Source organism: Micromys minutus, assembly GCF_963924665.1.
Source record: "Micromys minutus genome assembly, chromosome: 6".
Classification (NCBI taxonomy): Eukaryota; Metazoa; Chordata; class Mammalia; order Rodentia; family Muridae; genus Micromys; species Micromys minutus.
The window spans coordinates 1,233,427-1,252,349 of record NC_137975.1 but is presented as its reverse complement, the minus strand read 5'-3'; the positions used below and the strand labels follow the sequence as shown (position 1 = coordinate 1,252,349).

Below are 18,923 nucleotides of genomic sequence, written 5' to 3'. Positions count from 1 at the left end.
GACAAGGCCAGTGGGAGGTGATGATGGAACATCTGAGTGCAGTTCTGAGCAGGAAGTGGGAGTGAGCAGATGGGGGTACCAGAGTGAGGCTGAGATTGAAATGTATGAGTCAGCAGCTGGAGGGCTGGGGCTGAAAACCAGGAGGATGCCTTCAGCAGGAGGTGGAGGGGAGATCTGAGCTTTTCAAAATGTCTGTCATCGTGGTGTGTGAGCCAAAAGAAGCAATTAAGGAGGGATCGATCAAAGTGAAAGGGAAGAGGAAATTTCCAGTGAGGTCCCTGCACACTGAAATTGAAATACTGTCGGAGGAGTTGCCGGGTCTCCTCTGCCTCACCTGCACCTCATCTTTCTGTCTAAAACAGGCCTCTGTCAGATGGAGCATCTGCAGGGGCACCATTCAGCTGGGATTTAAATGCTATATCATCACACTTACGATTTTACAACTTCCTTTTTGAAAGAGGCTAGTGTTCTCCCTTGAGTAAACTGTAAATACCTTCAGATCAGGTATTACCACAAAAGGTCTTGTGAGTTCTGTTTGTGGATTAGTATATCTGAGACAGTGTCATCTCAGAAAAACTGAGAAAGACGGGTGAGATAGGGTTGGAGTTGAGATGGGGATATGTAACGTTGGGGCTTTATAGAGAACTCCTAATTACGATCTCACACTCGGGACTGAAAGAAGCCACGTAATGCTGAAGGGAACAGCGAGTGGAGGAGCCTGTGAAATGGCCTTGACATCTGAGGAAGAGCAAGAGAGATGTGTGGTCGGGGTGTGTGATGGGAAAGTAGATGGGCGGTTGTTCAAACTGGGCAGATGGAGAGTAGGCTGCCTTTCAGTTCAGAGCAGGAGGAGGCAGCATTGTAAGGCTTTCTTTCAACTGGTACTTGTGTTTCGTGATTTCTATTTTCCTGTGTTTATTTTGATCCTGGTAGGTGGGAATCAGCATGGGAAACCCTGAGGAAGAGGAAAGGGTTGAGGCATTTTGGAAATTCACCATGGAGATCGAGGTTGAGCACAGCACTTTGTGTGATGCGGTGATGATATATCTAAATATGTCTGATGATAGACCAGATAGCACCTGAGTTTTCAGACATGAGCTATTATGTTAAAGGAGGCCAGTCAGAAAAGTTGTTAAGGAGCAGTAAGTATGAAAATCAAGAGTCAGATCCGTGACATCTTTATGGATTCACAAACATGTGTATCATGATTAGCCATGGTGACACATGGACGGACCACAAATATTGCAGAGGTTACTATTAGATGAGCTATAAAGATATGTCATGACTTCCTACATGCTTCCTACATTTCTACTGACTTTATTTATGTTAAGACTAGGGAATGAAGACTGGTAGAGACAGGTAATTTATTCAGATGATGACCCAGGCGATCTACCTGGCTGCACTGTTTCCGTGCAGTGCACCTTCCTGTTCCTGCCTTGATATATTACTAAGAAATCAGAATCATATTTTGGCATTACGGTTGGGACTTTATGACAAATGATGAATAGAAAAAATGTTGTATGAAGGTACCAAAGATTCTTCCCCATTTTGTTAGAGGTTTGATTTACTTTAAAGAGTTTGCTTTCTTTAGTCTCCTTAATGGATTTTATGTCTGAGTTAGACTTAACTTTTACTGTCTTAAATTTACAGTGGGCCATGCTAAAGAAGCCTGAGTTTTTAAATAGAAAAAGGTATTCATTTTGAGTCAATTAGAAGGGAACTATTTTATTTTCTTTTTCACATCTTTTTTTCCCCTCAATCACCCCACCGTGTCATTTACATAGTAGGGATTGGTTAATTTTTAAAAATAGCTTAAATAAGTGAAATCAGTCGTGGTGCTGTTAGAGGCATTATTAACGCTGTGTGTCACTATGTCATTTCTCTATTAATGAAGTGTCTTGTTTCTAAAATGCTCTTAGATTGGGTGGAATTTAGTCCCTATGAGATTGGCATGGCAAAATATGGTACCTTCATGGCTCCTGATCTATTTGGAAGCAAGTTTTTTATGGGAACAGTTGTTAAAAAGTATGAAGAAAACCCCTTGCATTTCTTAATGGGTAAGTGATCAAAAGCTCTCTCTCTCTCTCTCTCTCTCTCTCTCTCTCTCTCTCTCTCTCTCTCTCTCTGTCTGTCTCTTTCTCTCTCTCTCTCTCATCAGTTTTAATTCTAGATGCATTTTAAATCGTCCTGTGTTTCTCTTTTATTTTAGGTGTCTGGGGCAGTGCCTTTTCTATACTGTTCAACAGAGTTTTGGGAGTTTCTGGCTCGCAGAATAAAGGTTCTACAATGGAGGAGGAATTAGGTATTGTAAAAGGCTAGGTTGATGAAAAACTGCATTAAGAATTAACTATACTGATAAATGACACATATATGTAGAGAACATTAAATATTCATAAGGATTTTAATTCTGAGTTTATCAGTAACTTTGTTGAAACAATTTAAGTGCTTCCTAAAAATGATGCCCAAATTATTTATGTATTGTTATGGTATTGCAGTTGATAAATTTACAAAGACTACTCATTGTTCCTAAGAAGAGCTTGTACTAGGGCATCTCTGTTCTTCTCTAGCTTATGACATGATACTAACTCACACTACAAAAGAACAAAAGAAAAAGCAGATAAATAAGTTATGTCTTGTAAGCTAAACAAATGGTTTTCTTTACATCAAGCATCCTATAATCATTAAAAAAATGAGTGTTGTAAATGTTTAAAGAGTAGACAACCTCTATGGAGAACGAGATGATGGAGCATTTGACAGCCTGCAAAAGCCACATGAACCAGGCGTGGAGCATGAGTCTGTAATCCTAGTCCTCAGGAGACGGTGACGGGAAGATGAGAGACTGAAGGTCATCCTTGGCATATGAAATCCTGTCTCAGAAAAAAAAAAACAAACAAACAAGAATGATGAAGGAGTGAATTTGGGGAAAGTGTATGAGGGATAATTATCTCTTTTTTCTTTCCCTGTTTATGAAATATCAGAGATCTGTTTGGGGAGCACAGAATAAGAAGAATGACTTTTTTACATAATCAATTCTTTTTTAAAATGTGTTCATGTAATGGGCTTACTGTGCTTTTTTCCCCCCTATAATGTGGCCTTTGGCTATCATGGGCAATGGCCAGTGACATAATGAAGCTTTCTATGCAGAAGAGAATCCAGTTGTAACATGGCACAGAGTGCCACACGTGTTCTAAGTAGTGCTGTTTCTCCTCCCAAGAGATTTTTATTTCAGCTGTTGATAGTTACAGGCAGCATGCGAGGATCTGTTAGTCTTCTCCTTAAGAGCATCATTTGATCATTTGCATCATTCCTAAGTATTGGGAAAGTGATTGTACCATTTCCTCACGACTAACCACTTCTAGACACACATTCAATCAAGCAGAAAGGGCAGCACTTGCTGTCGCCCAAGCATCACTAAGGCAAGGGGCGGGCAAAGTTGTCGCCCAAGCATCACTAAGGCAAGGGGCGGGCAAAGTGGTACCATCTGGAGCCTGAGGTGATCTGCAATACAGGGTCAAAATGTCTTCATGGTCAAAGTACAATCCAAGTGTATAAAGAGGACAAAGAGGAAGGGCTGGGAGGCAGCCTCAGTGGTAGAGGTTATCTAGCGTGTGCAGAGCCCTGGATTTGATCCCCAACACTATACCAACAATACCAACAAATCAGGGTTACCAACTGGAAGGTCGCAAGATGACACCTAACCCGAGTTTCACAGAAAGATCTCTGAGTAGCCTGGGATAAAGGATAGAGATGAGGTGATCATGCTTGGTTTATTTTAATGGGGCCCCAGGTGGATGACCTGTTCAACTTCAGCTTTATGGAGCCACTCAGCCTTTTCTGAATCACTCAAGTCCTTTCTGAATTACGTGAAGGTTTTGAAAAAGGAGAAAGGAAAGCAGAAAGGAAGCCCACGCTGGGTGGCCTGCTTCCTGTGTTCCTTCTCTACTGAATAATCCTGATAACCCAGGTTAATTATTATTTCTTTTCCTCAGAAGGCAGGAAGAGAATAGGGCTGAAATTACACATCAGAAGGTGGGCGAGACAATGGCCATGGGCCAAGGAAAAAGAAGATGTTTACAGTGCACAGTGCTGAGAAATCTCTGTGGAGAAGGCCCTTGGGGCCAGCAGTCTGGCTGCTTCGTGTCAGACTGAGGGCAATGGATACTGTGTACTTGGGCTCCACTGGTCAGCGGGAGGCATGTTTCCACAGATTACGTAAGGGTTTCCAGAATTGAAACCGAAGAGGTGACTGAGGGGACTCAGGACCTTATCCTTTGACTGAATGGGGTCTCCCTTTTTAAGTGGCACCCAGAGGGGGCCTGTTTGCCTCTTCTCTTACTCTATTACCTTAGGAAAGAATTTGGGGGGAACTGGACCTTAAATTAAAAATCTTAAATGAAATAATTTACTTGCCCAGAGAGTGTGTATGTGTGTATATATATGTTTTTTTTATGTGTACAGTTTGGTACTAAAATGAGCCATGCAAAGACACAAGATAAGGTAAATCCATCCCAGCTCAGAAAAACATCCTTATAAAGAACACGATGGAATTTTCTTGAATTAGCATACCAAATGCTGCCAAACTGGAGCAAAGCTGGATCTGTAGAGACAGACAAGAGCAAATGTTGAGGGAGAGAAAAGAGCCTGCCCAGAGCAGCAGAGCCACACATATATGACAACCGGGTGGGTGTATTCTTGCTACCCCTCTGCAAGGCAACTGAACTACTGCCATCACAGATACAGTAGGAAAATAACAACCACATTTGCTTTCGAGTATTTTACTTTGTTGAATTTTGTATTTACAACTAATGCCAGTAAAGTAGAACTTACCCTCTCAGGAACTGACTAACCTTTGCATGAGGTAGCTGTCCATGCATCTGTTACTAATGTGACTTTAATGAATACGAGGAGAGAAATTTGGGAAGCCACATGCCACACCCCTTTTGTTTTGTTTTGTTTCTTCTTTCTTTTAAGCTTACATTTTTAAAGTGTTTCTGTAAGTAAAATTGCTAAATTTGGATCTAGTGTCTTGAAACTGAATAAAGAAGAAGAATCTTTTCTATCTGCTGGCAAAGAAGAAGAAAAAGGCACTCTGAAGAATAGTTCACAGAAACCTGCAGAAAGCCTGAGTTTTCTGAAAATAGTAATCACCAGAATAATTGTCAGGTCTCACAGATAAGATGCATTTCCCCTGGGAAGGGTCCGTGAATGGCTGCACCAGCGTTTTCTGCTGTGCTTATGTTAAAGATGAGCAATGCTACATATCTTTCATAGTATGCTTTGAAAAAAAAAACACAAATTATTCACATATTGAAAACCAACAGATGATTTTTAGTGTGGCACAAATCAGAGGTTAACTAAAGTGAGTACGTGTTCTTCAAGTTCTGGAGACGAATGGGTAGATCATGTAGATCTGGTTTGGTCCTTTATTCTCCTTCATAAACACTACTTAAAAAATATAATCAAGCAGTTATTAAAATTACAATGAACTCATAAAAACCTTTTCCCTAAAACTAGGAATTGATAAATTTACAATAAATAATTTTGTTTGCTGAGATATTATTTTTTACTCTGTGACACATTTTTAAGAGCTGGTTAATCTGTTAAGTCTCCATTTACAACACTCATTTCTTTATATAGTTAAGAAAGACCTAGTGTCAGCACGTAACCCTGCTTGGCTTGGAACTGGATTTGTCAAGCCAGGCTGGCTTTGAACTCACAGATCTGCCTGCCTCCAACATGCACCAACACTCCCTCATCTGCCCAGTCTATTCAGTTGTGAATTTTGATCCCGAAGATGCCTCAATGATTTTGTCTTCTTTCCACAGAAAATATTACAGCAAAGCATATTGTGAGTAACGACAGCTCTGACAGCGATGATGAGGCCCAGGGACCCAAAGGTGAGAGGGGGGAGCTTCTGGGGGAGTGTGCGCAGAGGAGGAGAGAGCATTGTCCAACCAATCCATCCTTACATCTCTACACGCTGATGACGTTCTAAGCCGTGAGGTGTCAGATTGGAGGCTGTTCAGTGGCAGACAGAACTGCTTCATAGAACACGAAAGGAATCACATCTCTCCCTTTCTTATAACACCTCACATATATTTACACTACAACAGATGAACCCAGTCTGAGGTGGTGGCGATACTGAATTCTGTTCAAAGCCCAAATGGCCAGCTGGCTCTCTTAGTGCAGAAGTGGGATTGGAGAATATGTCTAGTGACTTTAATGCTAGTGGTGACATTTTCATTTAAATAGTCACTCAGCCATCTGAAAGGGCTGCCTGTCAACTTGTTCCTTGGCATTCTGTGGTGGTCAGTCACCCACCTTTAAGAAAGAATGAAGTGGCAATGTGTGTTAAATTATCAAGACGTGTTGCACCGTTGACCTATGGATATCAGGGATGCATTCTACACTGGGACACAGCAGCTCCACGTCAGTTTGGTGTGAGCGGAGTAGTCATTTAAGATGAGGATGAAGGAGAGGGTGAGAGTGAGGATCAGGTATATTTGTAGCACCGTGGTATTTGTTGTTAATGAGAAATGAGGAGATTGGATATGTCCACGACAACTTTCCAACAAAACAGTTGATAAAAATGTACCCAGTAGTTCAAACACACACACACACACACACACACACACACACACACACACACTCACACACTCACTCACACACACACTTAAAAAGCATTTAGAACTGAAAGAATCTTTTCCCATTTGAATATGACGGTCTAGATTTTGGAAAGCAGAAGACTGTTTTATCCAAAACAATGAATTCTCCCAGGCATGGTATGCATTAGGGAATGCTTGTCTTCTAGCATTTCCAATTATCACTAAAAAGTAAGGTTCTCTTCTTTTATCATAAGGCCAGGCTGCTCTTTATGAGACAAGTTTATACAGGGCGCAGAGCAGTTACCTCACCACAGGATGTAGCTGCACATGGCCATGGCATAGGGAAGAACGTGCTGGGTCTCATGAACACACACACACACACACACACACACACACACACACACACACACATACACACTCACACTGAGAGGAGGGAGGGAGGGAGGGAAGAGAGAAAGAGGGGGAGAAGGAGAGAGAGAGAGAAAAAAATAAAACCAACAACTAAACTCCAGCCTCCCTTCCAGTGTCTAAACTCTTAGGGTGGAGCCAGGTCTCAGTCCTAGGTTGCTGGTTGATTTGCCCAAGTGGCCCTGTTTAACAGTGAAGCCTCAGAAAGACCCCACCCTGCAAGAAACAAGTCTTAATTCCAAAGTTATCATTTAAAAGTTTGAATTTTACATTTTGGTAGTTGTTGAGACTTGCGTTCTAAGTATTTTAAATCTGTTTTTGATGATGGAAAGAAGTCAGTACAAAGGTGTCACGTGCCATGTGTCCAGCACTCTGAGAAGAGTTAGTAAGGACGTCACAGTGGACACGGCTGATTGTCACTTAATAGGAAATCACATAAGTGACCAGGACAGTTAGTCACTATTCAGCACTGACCAGATTTTAAGGCTGATAAGTTCCAAGAACTTTGAATTTGCTGTTTTTGTTTAATTTTTTTGTTTTAAGTTAGAGGTTGATACTGTGACTATTTTTCTTAAATTGGTTCTTACTGTTCTTTTAGAATAAATATTTTAAGAACCATTTTAGGTTCCTTGAAAGATGTTGATCATTTTGGTAAGTCTCATGTCCCATTCTCTCTCAGACAACGTCCACCATTATAATTTGTTCCATCAGAGTGGTATCCTCACTCACAAGGATGCCCTTCACGGCATGGTCTCTCTGACCTTGCTTTCATGAGAGTTCCCTCTGGGAGCTATGCCCCATGTGGGTGATGCTGTGAGAAGTAGGGCGCGCTACACTGTCACATGGAGTCCCTTTACAGTTCTCCAAATCGTCTCTTCCTAACCATCCCTCGGTCAGGTGGTGGCAATCTAATTCTTGTGGTTCCTCCCAGTGTTGACTTTCCTGGAGAGGTATCGGAGCATGCATGCTTGTCTGCATTGTAGGGATTCTGTAAATCCCACCCCTCTGGTGTATACAGCCAGGTATACTCCGCCCCAGTTACCCAACACTATACACTATAAAGGGGGCCACTTGCCCCCTCCTCTCTCCCTTGCTCTTTTGCTCTCCCCCCACCCTTGCCCCTCTTCTTCCCATTCCCTTCCCCCCCTCCACGTGCTCATGGCCGGCCTCTATCTACTTCTCTATTCCTCTCCTCCCCCCCCCTCTCTGCCTCTATGACCCTCTTAATCCCCCCCCATGACTTAAATAAACTCTATCTCGTACTATACCATCGTGTGGCTGGTCCCTCAGGGGGAAGGGATTCCCAACCTGGATCCCCCAGAGGCATCTTCTTTGCCCCCAGGCCTCGCTGCACCTCCACTAAGCATACCCTTTCCCCAGTCTCTTCATTTTTTTCCTAACATGCATCTTTTTTCTCTATAACGAGGACTTAGGTTATCCCGATGTCTGCTTATGACCTTATGCAAGTTTAGTATATATTTATTGGAAATTATGGAATGGGAATATAGAAACTCATCTCTCAAAACACACAGGGCAGGTGTAGAGAGTCAAAGCACTAGCTGCTCTACCAGAGTCATGGACTCCTGCAACACTATATACCCCTCTGCAACTCCAGGTCCAAGGGATCTGACGCCCTCTTCTGGCCTTCTCAAGCAATGCATGTATGTAAACGAGCTGATGAAACATATGAAGTAACAAAAAAACTTTTAAAAATTAATACACTGAATTTTCTGTAACTGTGTATATTTCCTTTTCCTAGCTAGAATCTAAGGCCGGCCACTTCCCCGAGAACTTCCCCCTGAGATCGAAATCATAGTCTCCTCATTATAATCCAGTGTAATTGCTTTCTTAATGAGGAAAGGAAGGCCGAATAGAACACAGGGATAAGCCCTCCCCTGGAGTCGATCTAGGCATTGGTCTTAGAGGAGGAAATCATTTGTCATTGCTTCTCAGGGCCACGGGTGAATTTTGAAACACCTTATATCATGTGTTTAAGTTACAGTTTTAAATCCCCAGCCTTTATAAGCAAGGATGAAATAGCAGGTCACAAGGTCAGTGCAATGAGAGTTTATTCATCACACAGAGGGTCTAGCTTTTTATAACCCTTGGATGTTTATTAAGCAGGATACGGGCTCTCAGGAAAAATTAGAAAACATAGATGGTAGTATTAAGGAATATGGGTTCTCAGTGTGTCTGTGTGTTGTGTGTGTGTTGTGTTGTGTTGTATAGTGCGTGTTGGCTGGAGGAGAGCTAGGGAGAGGGACAAAGGAGGAAATTGTTTATATGGAAAATTTAAACAGATCAAGAACACAGTGAAGAACATAGACTGACATGTGAGTAGGTAAAAGGAAACTATAAGGACCTGGAAGCAAAAAAAAAAAAAACTGGGCATTTATTTTACGCAAGTAAGCATATTGCACCAAAGCCCTGGAGCTTGGGTTTTAATTCTGGTGATTAGCCAGGCAAAGCTAATAGTAGCAGACACCTACCTGTCCATTTCGGCACGTGCATGTGTGTGTTTGGCAAGTGACGTATTCCTTCACTTCAGGCACCGAGAATGAAGATGCCGAAAGAGAGTACCAAAACGACAACCAAGCAAGTTGGGTCCATCGGATGCTCATGGCCTTGGTGAGTGACTCAGCCTTATTCAATACCCGAGAAGGACGCGCTGGGAAGGTGCATAACTTCATGTTGGGCTTGAACCTCAACACGTCGTATCCACTGTCTCCTCTGAGAGACCTCAGCCCCCAGGATTCGTTCGATGATGATGAACTCGACGCAGCAGTAGCCGGTATGTACCAAAACGTAAGCCGTGTCAACTGCTCCAGGACGTCTTTATTTTTACTCGGGAGAAGCATTTTAATTCTGGTCAACCCAAGTTTAAGACCGTTGACTCGTGAGGGAAATTATTATTATTATTATTATTATTATTATTATTATTATTATTATTATTATTATTATTATTATTGTCACTGAGGAAAAATACATTGAATAGAAAATGACCTAGCCTTGCAAGTATAGAAAATATTCTCTGTAATACTTTCTTACTTGGTCAGGGTTCCCTTCCGGACAACAGGAAACCTCTACCGTGATAATTATGGAGCGTAGGGTAGGGAAGTAGATGCTTCCAGGATCGATCCAAGGATTAGAGAAACTAGTGCAAGGCTTCCAGGAGTGACTCCAAAAACACCAGAATCATTCCCCAGACGCCTCCACAGTCATGCCTGGCAGCGGAAAGAGAAGAAACACAGCTATGTCTCATTTCCTCCTTCCTATCCCGTGGGCGGGCCTCTTTGGAAAAGGTCAGGTCGGATTTGTGAGGATGTGAGTGAAATTTCACAGGGCATGGCGCCCCCTCGTGGTGACAGGGAACACGCAGCACAGGGGTTGATGTGGACCAGTCTTCAGTGCCCATCTAGACAGGAAAACTGCCTCGCCAGCTTTCAGACAAGATTAGGAAACTTTGGAGGCTGCCTGGTAAGAATCTAGTCACTTTCAGATTTGTCCCGACGTGAAATCCCCAAGAGTAGTAACATTTTCTTCTTCAGTTCCCTGTGACTTACTAATGAAATGTTTTCTTTGCCTTACTGATAAGTAATATGGGATACATCTTTTTTTTTTTTTTTTTTTTTTTTTTTTTTTTTTTTTTAATGGCAGCCTTACATTTTCTTCTCAACCATACTATCATCTTTCCTTAGTTGTCTAAATATCGTCTTTCAGTCTTAAGAATTGTCTGTCCTAAGGTCATTACTAAGATGCTGTAACACTTTAAAGCAGAAACAACAGCAACCTCCCCGCCCCCCCAGGAAACTTTCCTATTGCCTTTTAAAATTATTACAGGTTTCAGAATTTATTGTTCTTTTCTGTTTAACTTTAAAGGGAAAGAACATTGCATTCTGTATGATGTGCAAGGCCTTAAACTCTAGGATATGAGTTACTTTCAATTATACACGTATCGTCCCCAAAAGTCTAATTATGATAAAGTAAGTTTACCTGAACTTTAAAAATAAGGATTAAGTCATACAGTTGGTGGCATTATTTCCCTCGTTTTGTGGCATCTGCTGTGGCTCTGGACTGCTGTGTGGTAGATGCCTCTTTAGAACCTTGGTGCTTTTTTGGTGACTGCTGACTGCCCAGGAAAATTATGCTCACGGCTTTTAATCTATAAAGAGTCTCCATCTACTGAACTTTCTAGAGGAAGACTATCAAAGAAACTAGTTCTGTTGTTCCAAATGGCTCAGCAAATTTGGGCTTGGGCCACAGGGCTCCGGGGCTGGCTTCTAGGGGTTCCCTCCATTACACACTAACCCCTGTGGTTTTCTTAGTCATTGTTTTGCTGATGTAAGAAGCGAAGTTTTCTTGGTGGATGCTTTGTTTCATCTCCTTTTCAGTATCGTCTTTTCTTCCCCCCCCCAACATAATTCCTCCGAGGTTTGCACAGTACACATCCTTGCACACCCACCCCACACTGTGTGGACTTCCTAGCAGTCCTGTAGCATCAAATATGCTTTTATTGGTCAGTGTTGTGACTGCAAGAGAAACCACAAAATTCCCAGTTAAGTTTTTTTTTTTTTTTTTTTTTTTTTAAATATTAAACAACACATCTATGTATTTTAGAACAAAACCATTTGGGGTGTGTTGAGAGTACGTGGTCATTTGTTGCTTAAGTGAGATGCCAATTGAAGGGGACATCCTGTGTTTTTATTACCCGAATTTGCTGCCTGTAGGAATCGTACCGCTTTATTGCTCGCCTTGGCTTCACAGTTGTTCAGTCCTGGGTTCTTTCCTTCACTCCCCTCAGCATGGACAGTGTTTAGGAGCACTGGTCATTCGCTTGGTCCTCAAGACTCACCAGGCAGCGTGCTCACTACAACTATTGCTTTTGTGAAGCCTGTTCTCCAAGAGCTGATTCATGGGGGGATTTGTCTACTCTGGCTATGATAACACTTACTAGGAAAGAGAGAACCAGCCACGCTAATCCTGAGGAAGCAGGAGGTCAAAGGGCACAGCTACGCACAAGTGTGGCAGGGCCCGAGTTCCCTCTGGTGAGATTTGGAGAACAATTGCTGCGTACATCACCTTGTCTTCTTCCTTTTCCCCGGGGGCGGGGAGAACACTTATTAGCAATTTACAAGAGTAAAAACAGCATTTGGAACTATATGTTAATCATCCTAAAATATATATCATACACGCTAAATATTCGTTCTGGAGATTTGTTTTAGAGGGTTTCAATTTTTGTTATTTAGTTATGTGTCAGTGTGTGTGCCTAGGGAGGCAAGAGCGGTGTCGGCTCCCTGAAGCTGGAGTTCCATTTGTGAATTGCCTGATGTGGGTGCTAGGAATCAGACTTGGGTCCTTTGCAGGGGTCATTTGCGCTCTTACGGACGGAGCAGTTTTTCCAGCTTCAGTTTTTGAGATGCTTTTGACATGTTCTAACATAAAGTTGTTTTTTGTTCATGATATTTGGAAAAAGGTTTATTTTTGCATCTCAGTAAATGCTACATTAAAATTATCTTAGTGAATTTCGTGTTTATTTGGTTGAAATATATATGTAAAAGTTCTGATCAGTTCAGTGATAAATTCATCCAAATGTGTCGTTTAGATAATACCACTGTTGAACACAGGAGCCTATGAACCTGCACTGCTGAGCTTGTCAGCCAGATGAAAGTTTTACAGGCATATGTCTTATCTTCTTCCAGTCATTTATACGTTTTCGAAAATCCATTGTTAATGTGAAAGCTAAAAGGTTTATCACAAACTCTGATCACTTTAATTCAAAAGAGTTTATTAAAATTTCTGTTTATAGCTCAGTGCATAAAGTCACTTACTGACACCTTAAACGAAACCCCCGACTCACATGATAGAGCCAACTTCTTCAGGTTGCCCTTGACCTCTATATATGGGCCTGTGAATGACCTCCTGACCCATACAGAAAGAAGTAAATAACTGTAATAAAAAGTAAAACAAAACTCAAAAAAACCTTGTATATTGTACAACCTAAAAGCCACAGTTAAGGTAATGATAATGTATTACACTTTTAATTGTACCCATTCTCTATGCAAAATAAGGAAAGGTAAAGGCTTTTGTCTACTCTACACATTAATATTGGAAGAAGCTTATATCTTATTTTATGCAACTCGGCACATAAACATTAAATCTTTAGTGCCTTAAAAGTTTCTTAGTCTAAAAGGAGAAAAGGTGCAGTATCTTCTACCTGTGATTTTCAGACATTTGAAACAAGATAAAGTATAAAATAATAAAAATTTCCATATTAGTTTACTGCAAAATGGTTAACTGTCTATAGAAAGAAGTTTTGGAGGAGCTGTTCGTCAGTCATGTGACTTGTTTCCTGTTTACTTTGTGCTGATAGTGTTTACTGTGACACACATTATCTGGATCAAGAAGCCAACATGAGATAATTCAGGCCAGAGTTTAAAACACAGACATCCAAATATTTGTCTCTTGCAAATTGAATCTATGTGATGGATTCTTCAGATACAACTTAACTCTTTAAGGCAGAAGTTTCATCTTGTGTTTCATTACCCCTTTGGGGCTGAACAACCTGTTTATGGGGTTCCTATATTAGATGTTCCGAATAGCAGATATTTACAGTAAGATTTATAACAGCAGTAAAATTGAAGTTATGAAGTAACAACAGAATAATTTTATAATTGAGGGGCACAACATGAAGAAGTGTGTTAAAGGGCTACAATATTAACTGTTACAGACTTATGTAACACAGTATCATTTCTGCATCTGTCAGAGAGCCAGATTAACCACAGGCTTGGGAAATGCCCGTGCTTCCAATCCTCAGAGAGTTTGCCCAAGGTAGCATGAGACAAGCTTCCTACATATTAGTGCTTGTCACATGATAAATTGGTCCTAAGAGTACAAATATACTTTCAAACCCTGATTGCCCCCTCACTCCTCTCTCCTAGCATACTGGGAAAGCCTACTGAGTTTAGGTACTACTCTGAAGGTTCTCATACTTTCAAAGCCAACGGACATTTCAAACCTAACCAGGCTTTTTAAAAGTTTGTTATCTTGACCAATTAGTTGGCATCATTGCTGGTTTGTTATAAAATAAAAATGAATGGTAGCCATTGGAAACCTTACCGCGGGGATTAAGAGGCCAGGGATGGTACGGACAGGAGGATGCCATCTACGTGGCAGTTTGTTGTGTAAGATGCTCAATTCTGACTTTCTGAAATCAGTTGGATCGTGAAAGTCTTATTTTGTGTACAGAACTGCTGCTAACGGTTCTGAAATTATTAAACTGGCAGTTCTAGAAATATTGGTTGGGTGGCTCTGTTTCAGAACCGTCTCCTTTGGTCACGGAGCAGATGAGCGCTCACTCCTCACTCACTCCTCAGTGGAGAAGACTCGCCCCGCTGTCTCCTGATGCTTCTGCCGTGGCAGTTCTCACTGCACTGTCCTGTCAGTGCGTTTACCTGCAGGGCAGCAGCCTGTCACTCTATCAGTGTTTGCTCAGCCCCCACGCTTGTGCCTGAGTGGGGGCACACCATCCACGGCAGCGGAGTTGAGACTTGTATCTTGGTCCTTATCGCATAGCCTAATGTGCACTGAGTCCAGAGGGAGGCAGATGGATCTGTTCAGACTCTGCCTCTTCCCAGACTTTTCATTTTATAGAGTTTCTTTCACCCTCCATCCCTACGTTTCCTCTCCTTTGCCTCTCTGCTGCAAAACTTAAACAAGATGATGTCTGAAGACATGTTTTCAAGTCAGTTAAGACACTGTAATGGGAGATAATACTATGAAAGATGTCTCGGCTCGTGTCAATACCAGAGGCGGGCTAAGTTTTTCCCTTAGGCATCGTACTTAATAACCGCTTTCATTTTGATAGTACAGATGAAACCACTAAGACTTAATGCTACCAGCTTATCAACATTTGTCAAGAGTGAAACCAATACCTGATTCTAACAAAGCTGGAGAACCTAACCACAGGGCTTTCTGTCTCTCAAATACAGTAAACTCTTATGTTTCTAAACTATATGTCCAATGACCATTTATTTATTCTTGTCTTGTTGTTGCTTTTTAAAAGATCCGGATGAATTTGAACGAATATATGAGCCACTGGATGTAAAAAGTAAGAAGATTCATGTTGTAGACAGTGGGCTCACATTTAACCTGCCGTATCCCTTGATTCTGCGACCTCAGAGAGGTGTGGATCTAATCATCTCCTTTGACTTTTCTGCAAGGCCAAGTGACACCAGTCCTCCCTTCAAGGTAAGGACAAGACCCCGCCCAGGGAAGGGTGCTCTGTCCTGCATGTATACATAAAGGGGTGGGCGGTGCACACTCACATAAGTGTACTACATAACATACGTATAACACACACACTTACACACAGACATGCACATACATGCACACATACCATCAAAGACAGATTATAAAAGGAAAAAATAAACAACAAAATACCAGCATCTTTTAGATAGAAGTGGTTGATATATATTCCATTTCTTCCATATATTTACCATGTATATGTTCTTCTTAATCATAAGAATGAAACTTTTTAAAACTATATTTCTCTTATTTGTGTTACCAAGTGGTACCCTAAAACTCCTTAGCAGTATCATCTCATGCAGAAGTAAAGCTCTGACTGATAACGTGATGAATTTGACATTTTGCACTCCTATTGGTTAAATGAATACCTCCATGCCTTCCACCAAAAGAATCACCTCCTTGTAGTCATCACTGGAACCTACCCCCTCTTTGTCCCTCATGGGTCACCGGGTTCTGCCTGTGGTCCCTCGCACAGTACAAGATTTTATTGTCCTAGGTTGGGCTTACAGTAAGTCATAATCTTAACCTTTTTGCCTTCCATTTGCCAACTCGGGTTAATCATCCTAAGATTCCAATTTCATGATTTCATTTGTCTGCGGAAACCCTCCACCAAGTCTCCACTTCCTGCTTTCCGGGGTTAAAACTTTCCCTGGAGTCTTCCTCATGGGCTTCCTGTCTGTTGGTCACACTCAGAGGACCCCAGTCTTCCCGACGTGCTCATGGTCATGTCTGGGCAGTTTGCATCCCAATCACTCACTCGCTCCTGTTTCCTGACTCCAGGAAGAATCAACACAGTCATGGCCGATCTTCTGCAGGGCTCAGGACTTACTATCTTACCAATCCCTGTTCTCATGTTGAATATGGCTAACAGCCACAAAGAAGCCAAATATTAATGCATTTTCAGATATTAACGTTTTAGAATATTCTCCACTCTTCATCCTAGGAACTCTTAGCTCTTGCCACAGTTAGACTGAACTGTCAATTTCACACAGCCTAGAGTCACCTAAGAAGAGAGTATCAGTTGAGTGACTGCAGATTCTTAACTGATAGGAGGGCAGTCTGTTAAATCTCTCTCCACCTTATTCCTCTGAGACAGAATATGGAACTGAACCAGAAGCTCACAGTCTTTGCTAGGCTGGCTAGACAGCTAGTTATGTCCTGCCTGACTCCCCGCCCCAGCACTGGGGTCACAAGCATGTGTGTTTTTATATGGGTGTTGGAGGATGACATCAGCTCTCATGTTTGCAAACTAGGTGCTTTTTTTAATGGCCATCTCCCCATCCTCCAGTTTCTATTTCTAAAAATGTCTGTGTTTCTGTGTGTGTGCACATTTGTGTGTGTGTGTGGTGTGTGTGGTGTGTGTGTGTCTGTGTGTGTGTGTGTCTGTGTGTGAGTGTGTGTGTATGTATGTCTGTGTGTGTCTGTGTATGTATCTGTATGTGGTGGGAGTGGTGTGGTGTGTAAATATCTGGGCTTATGACTGGAAGTAAGAGGAAAACTTGTGAGTGTTGGTTCTCTCCTTCCTTTATATGGGTTCCTAGACTCTGACTCAGGTCATCTGATCTTTAGCCACTGAGCCATCTGACGGGTTTTCCTTTCTGCTCATGAGACTAAGGTATTAGCCACCACTTCATTATCGAGTAGTGCAGAAGTGCAGGTGAGCAGTCCCACCAAGGCCCAGGCATGTGCCTCAGTTGGCTGAGTGCTTGTTTGCCAAGCATAGGCTCTGTGCTCAGGCCCGAGTACTCACACAGTACCAGCATTAGGTTCCTGGAGATGAGCGTATAGACGCTTAGATCACACTCTGAGCATCTGAGCTCATAACCAGCATGGGTCATATGAACTCAATTTTAAAAAGCAAAATAAAAGAAAGAAAAACACATAGCCATTGATTTCATTTTTGTTGTTTGTTTATTGATATGAGTCTTGTCTTATATATATTATGTTTGCATACATATGAAAATCTCATTTTTGTTGTGAAAAATCAATTCATTGTATACACACACACACACACACACATATATATATAAACACTGTACGCCCAGATTAATTAATTTACATGCATCTGCCCTTTCATTGTGATGCAGATATATTTCTGTTAAAGCAACTGTTTAGCATGAGAAGTAAATTTCCCACATCTCTGACCCTTTAATGCAGCTCCTCTGGTGACGCCAACCATAAAATCATTTTTGTTGCTACTGCATAACTGTAATTTTGCTGCTGCTACAAATCACAAATACATATTTCTGTTTTCTGGTACTCTTAGGCAACCCTTGTGAAAGGACTTAGACCATTCCCAAGAGGGTTGCAACCCAGAGGTTGAGAACTGTTGTGTTAAATTATCTCAAGATTTTGTTTTGTTTTGTTTTGAATTGTGGTTTGGTACTCAAACAGGAGTATAGACATTTTTTAAAGTATCACTTTGAAAGAGGGTCTGTAATTCTTTATTCATTAAGAAGCTGGGTTTACAGTTTGCTCTGTGTAAGCTAAAGATGTGTAGAACTGTGAGGTATCTTGGGACCAAGCAGCCGCGGATACTCTGCTGCTGTGATGTGAGAACCAGGCATTGTTTTTGTTTCAAGTTTTCAAATTGGGGGCTTTGCTCCCAGTTTGTGTCATTGTTTCTCAGTCTTACTGGGGAGAAAGGAGACATCAGGAAGGAGATGTTTTTCCATCCCGTAATCATGACCTTTGTAGTCACTGGTGTGTAATCTTCTCCACACTGGGATTGGATCAGAAAAGGGAAACTTTCCATCACTTCCTGATTCCTGCATAACTCTGTCCAGCTAAAAATAGCCAGACCTCCACCTCAACTCATCCCTTTCCTTCTCTCTCCGCACAGCCACATATCACTTGGTCATCCCCTGACTCACATTAGTAAACACTAGAAAGTGGCTCGGCCTTGCCCTCACGCAAGCGTCTTACTGTTCGAGCCGTGGTCTGACTGAGATGTTGAATAATCAGGAATGAGTAACCCTGGTCAGTGCAAGATATGAAATAGCAAGAGAAGTTCAGCTGAATGGGGCAATGGGAGAACAAAGAGGTCGAGAAAAGTCTTCAGGAAGCTCAGCCAAGAAGCTTGACATCTGTTTAGTTTATTTCAGCAAAGCAGAGCCATATTGAGAAAAAGAAAAAGTGATGAGAGCAACTGCTTCTGTAGTTATCAAATCCCCCCCTTTTCCAGATTTTATTTCTCTGTACATATTGGAAGAAATGATCAACTTATGATCATGACTTTTTTTTTTTAATTTCAAGTTCCTGGAACATTTAGGCTTTTGGTTGCTTATTTAATTTTTGAGATTATACTGTAATTACGTCATCACACAGTCCCCCGTCTTCCTTGCAAACACTGCCCTGTGCTCACTTGAGGCTGAGGAGAAACACTTAACACTACAAAAAGAACCATCTGCTGCCGATTTAGGAATGGTGAGGGCGGAGCTGTAGCCTTCCCCGTGGAAGGGCACAGCAACTGCTTACCCGGTGCCATGTGGTTAGCCTGATAGTGTGCATGAAAGTACGTCTATACAGACGGGTTGGTTCTCTTTAGGAATACACCTGTGCACGCATAATAAGCACATATGCATGTAAAGCTCATGCATGACTTCT

The 18,923-nt window shown here is 41.7% G+C and overlaps 1 protein-coding gene across 1 annotated transcript in view; it reads left to right on the top strand.

Moving 5' to 3' along the window:
• The window catches only part of PLA2G4A (phospholipase A2 group IVA), a 143,802-nt gene that overhangs the window by 110,123 nt on the left and 14,756 nt on the right, over window positions 1–18,923 (top strand). Inside the window, exons 11-15 of the mRNA XM_080917585.1 lie at window positions 1,920–2,057; window positions 2,210–2,302; window positions 5,826–5,897; window positions 9,562–9,804; window positions 15,076–15,260. Coding sequence (XP_080773711.1) covers window positions 1,920–2,057; window positions 2,210–2,302; window positions 5,826–5,897; window positions 9,562–9,804; window positions 15,076–15,260 — 731 coding nt within the window. The remainder of the gene's footprint in view (window positions 1–1,919; window positions 2,058–2,209; window positions 2,303–5,825; window positions 5,898–9,561; window positions 9,805–15,075; window positions 15,261–18,923) is intronic.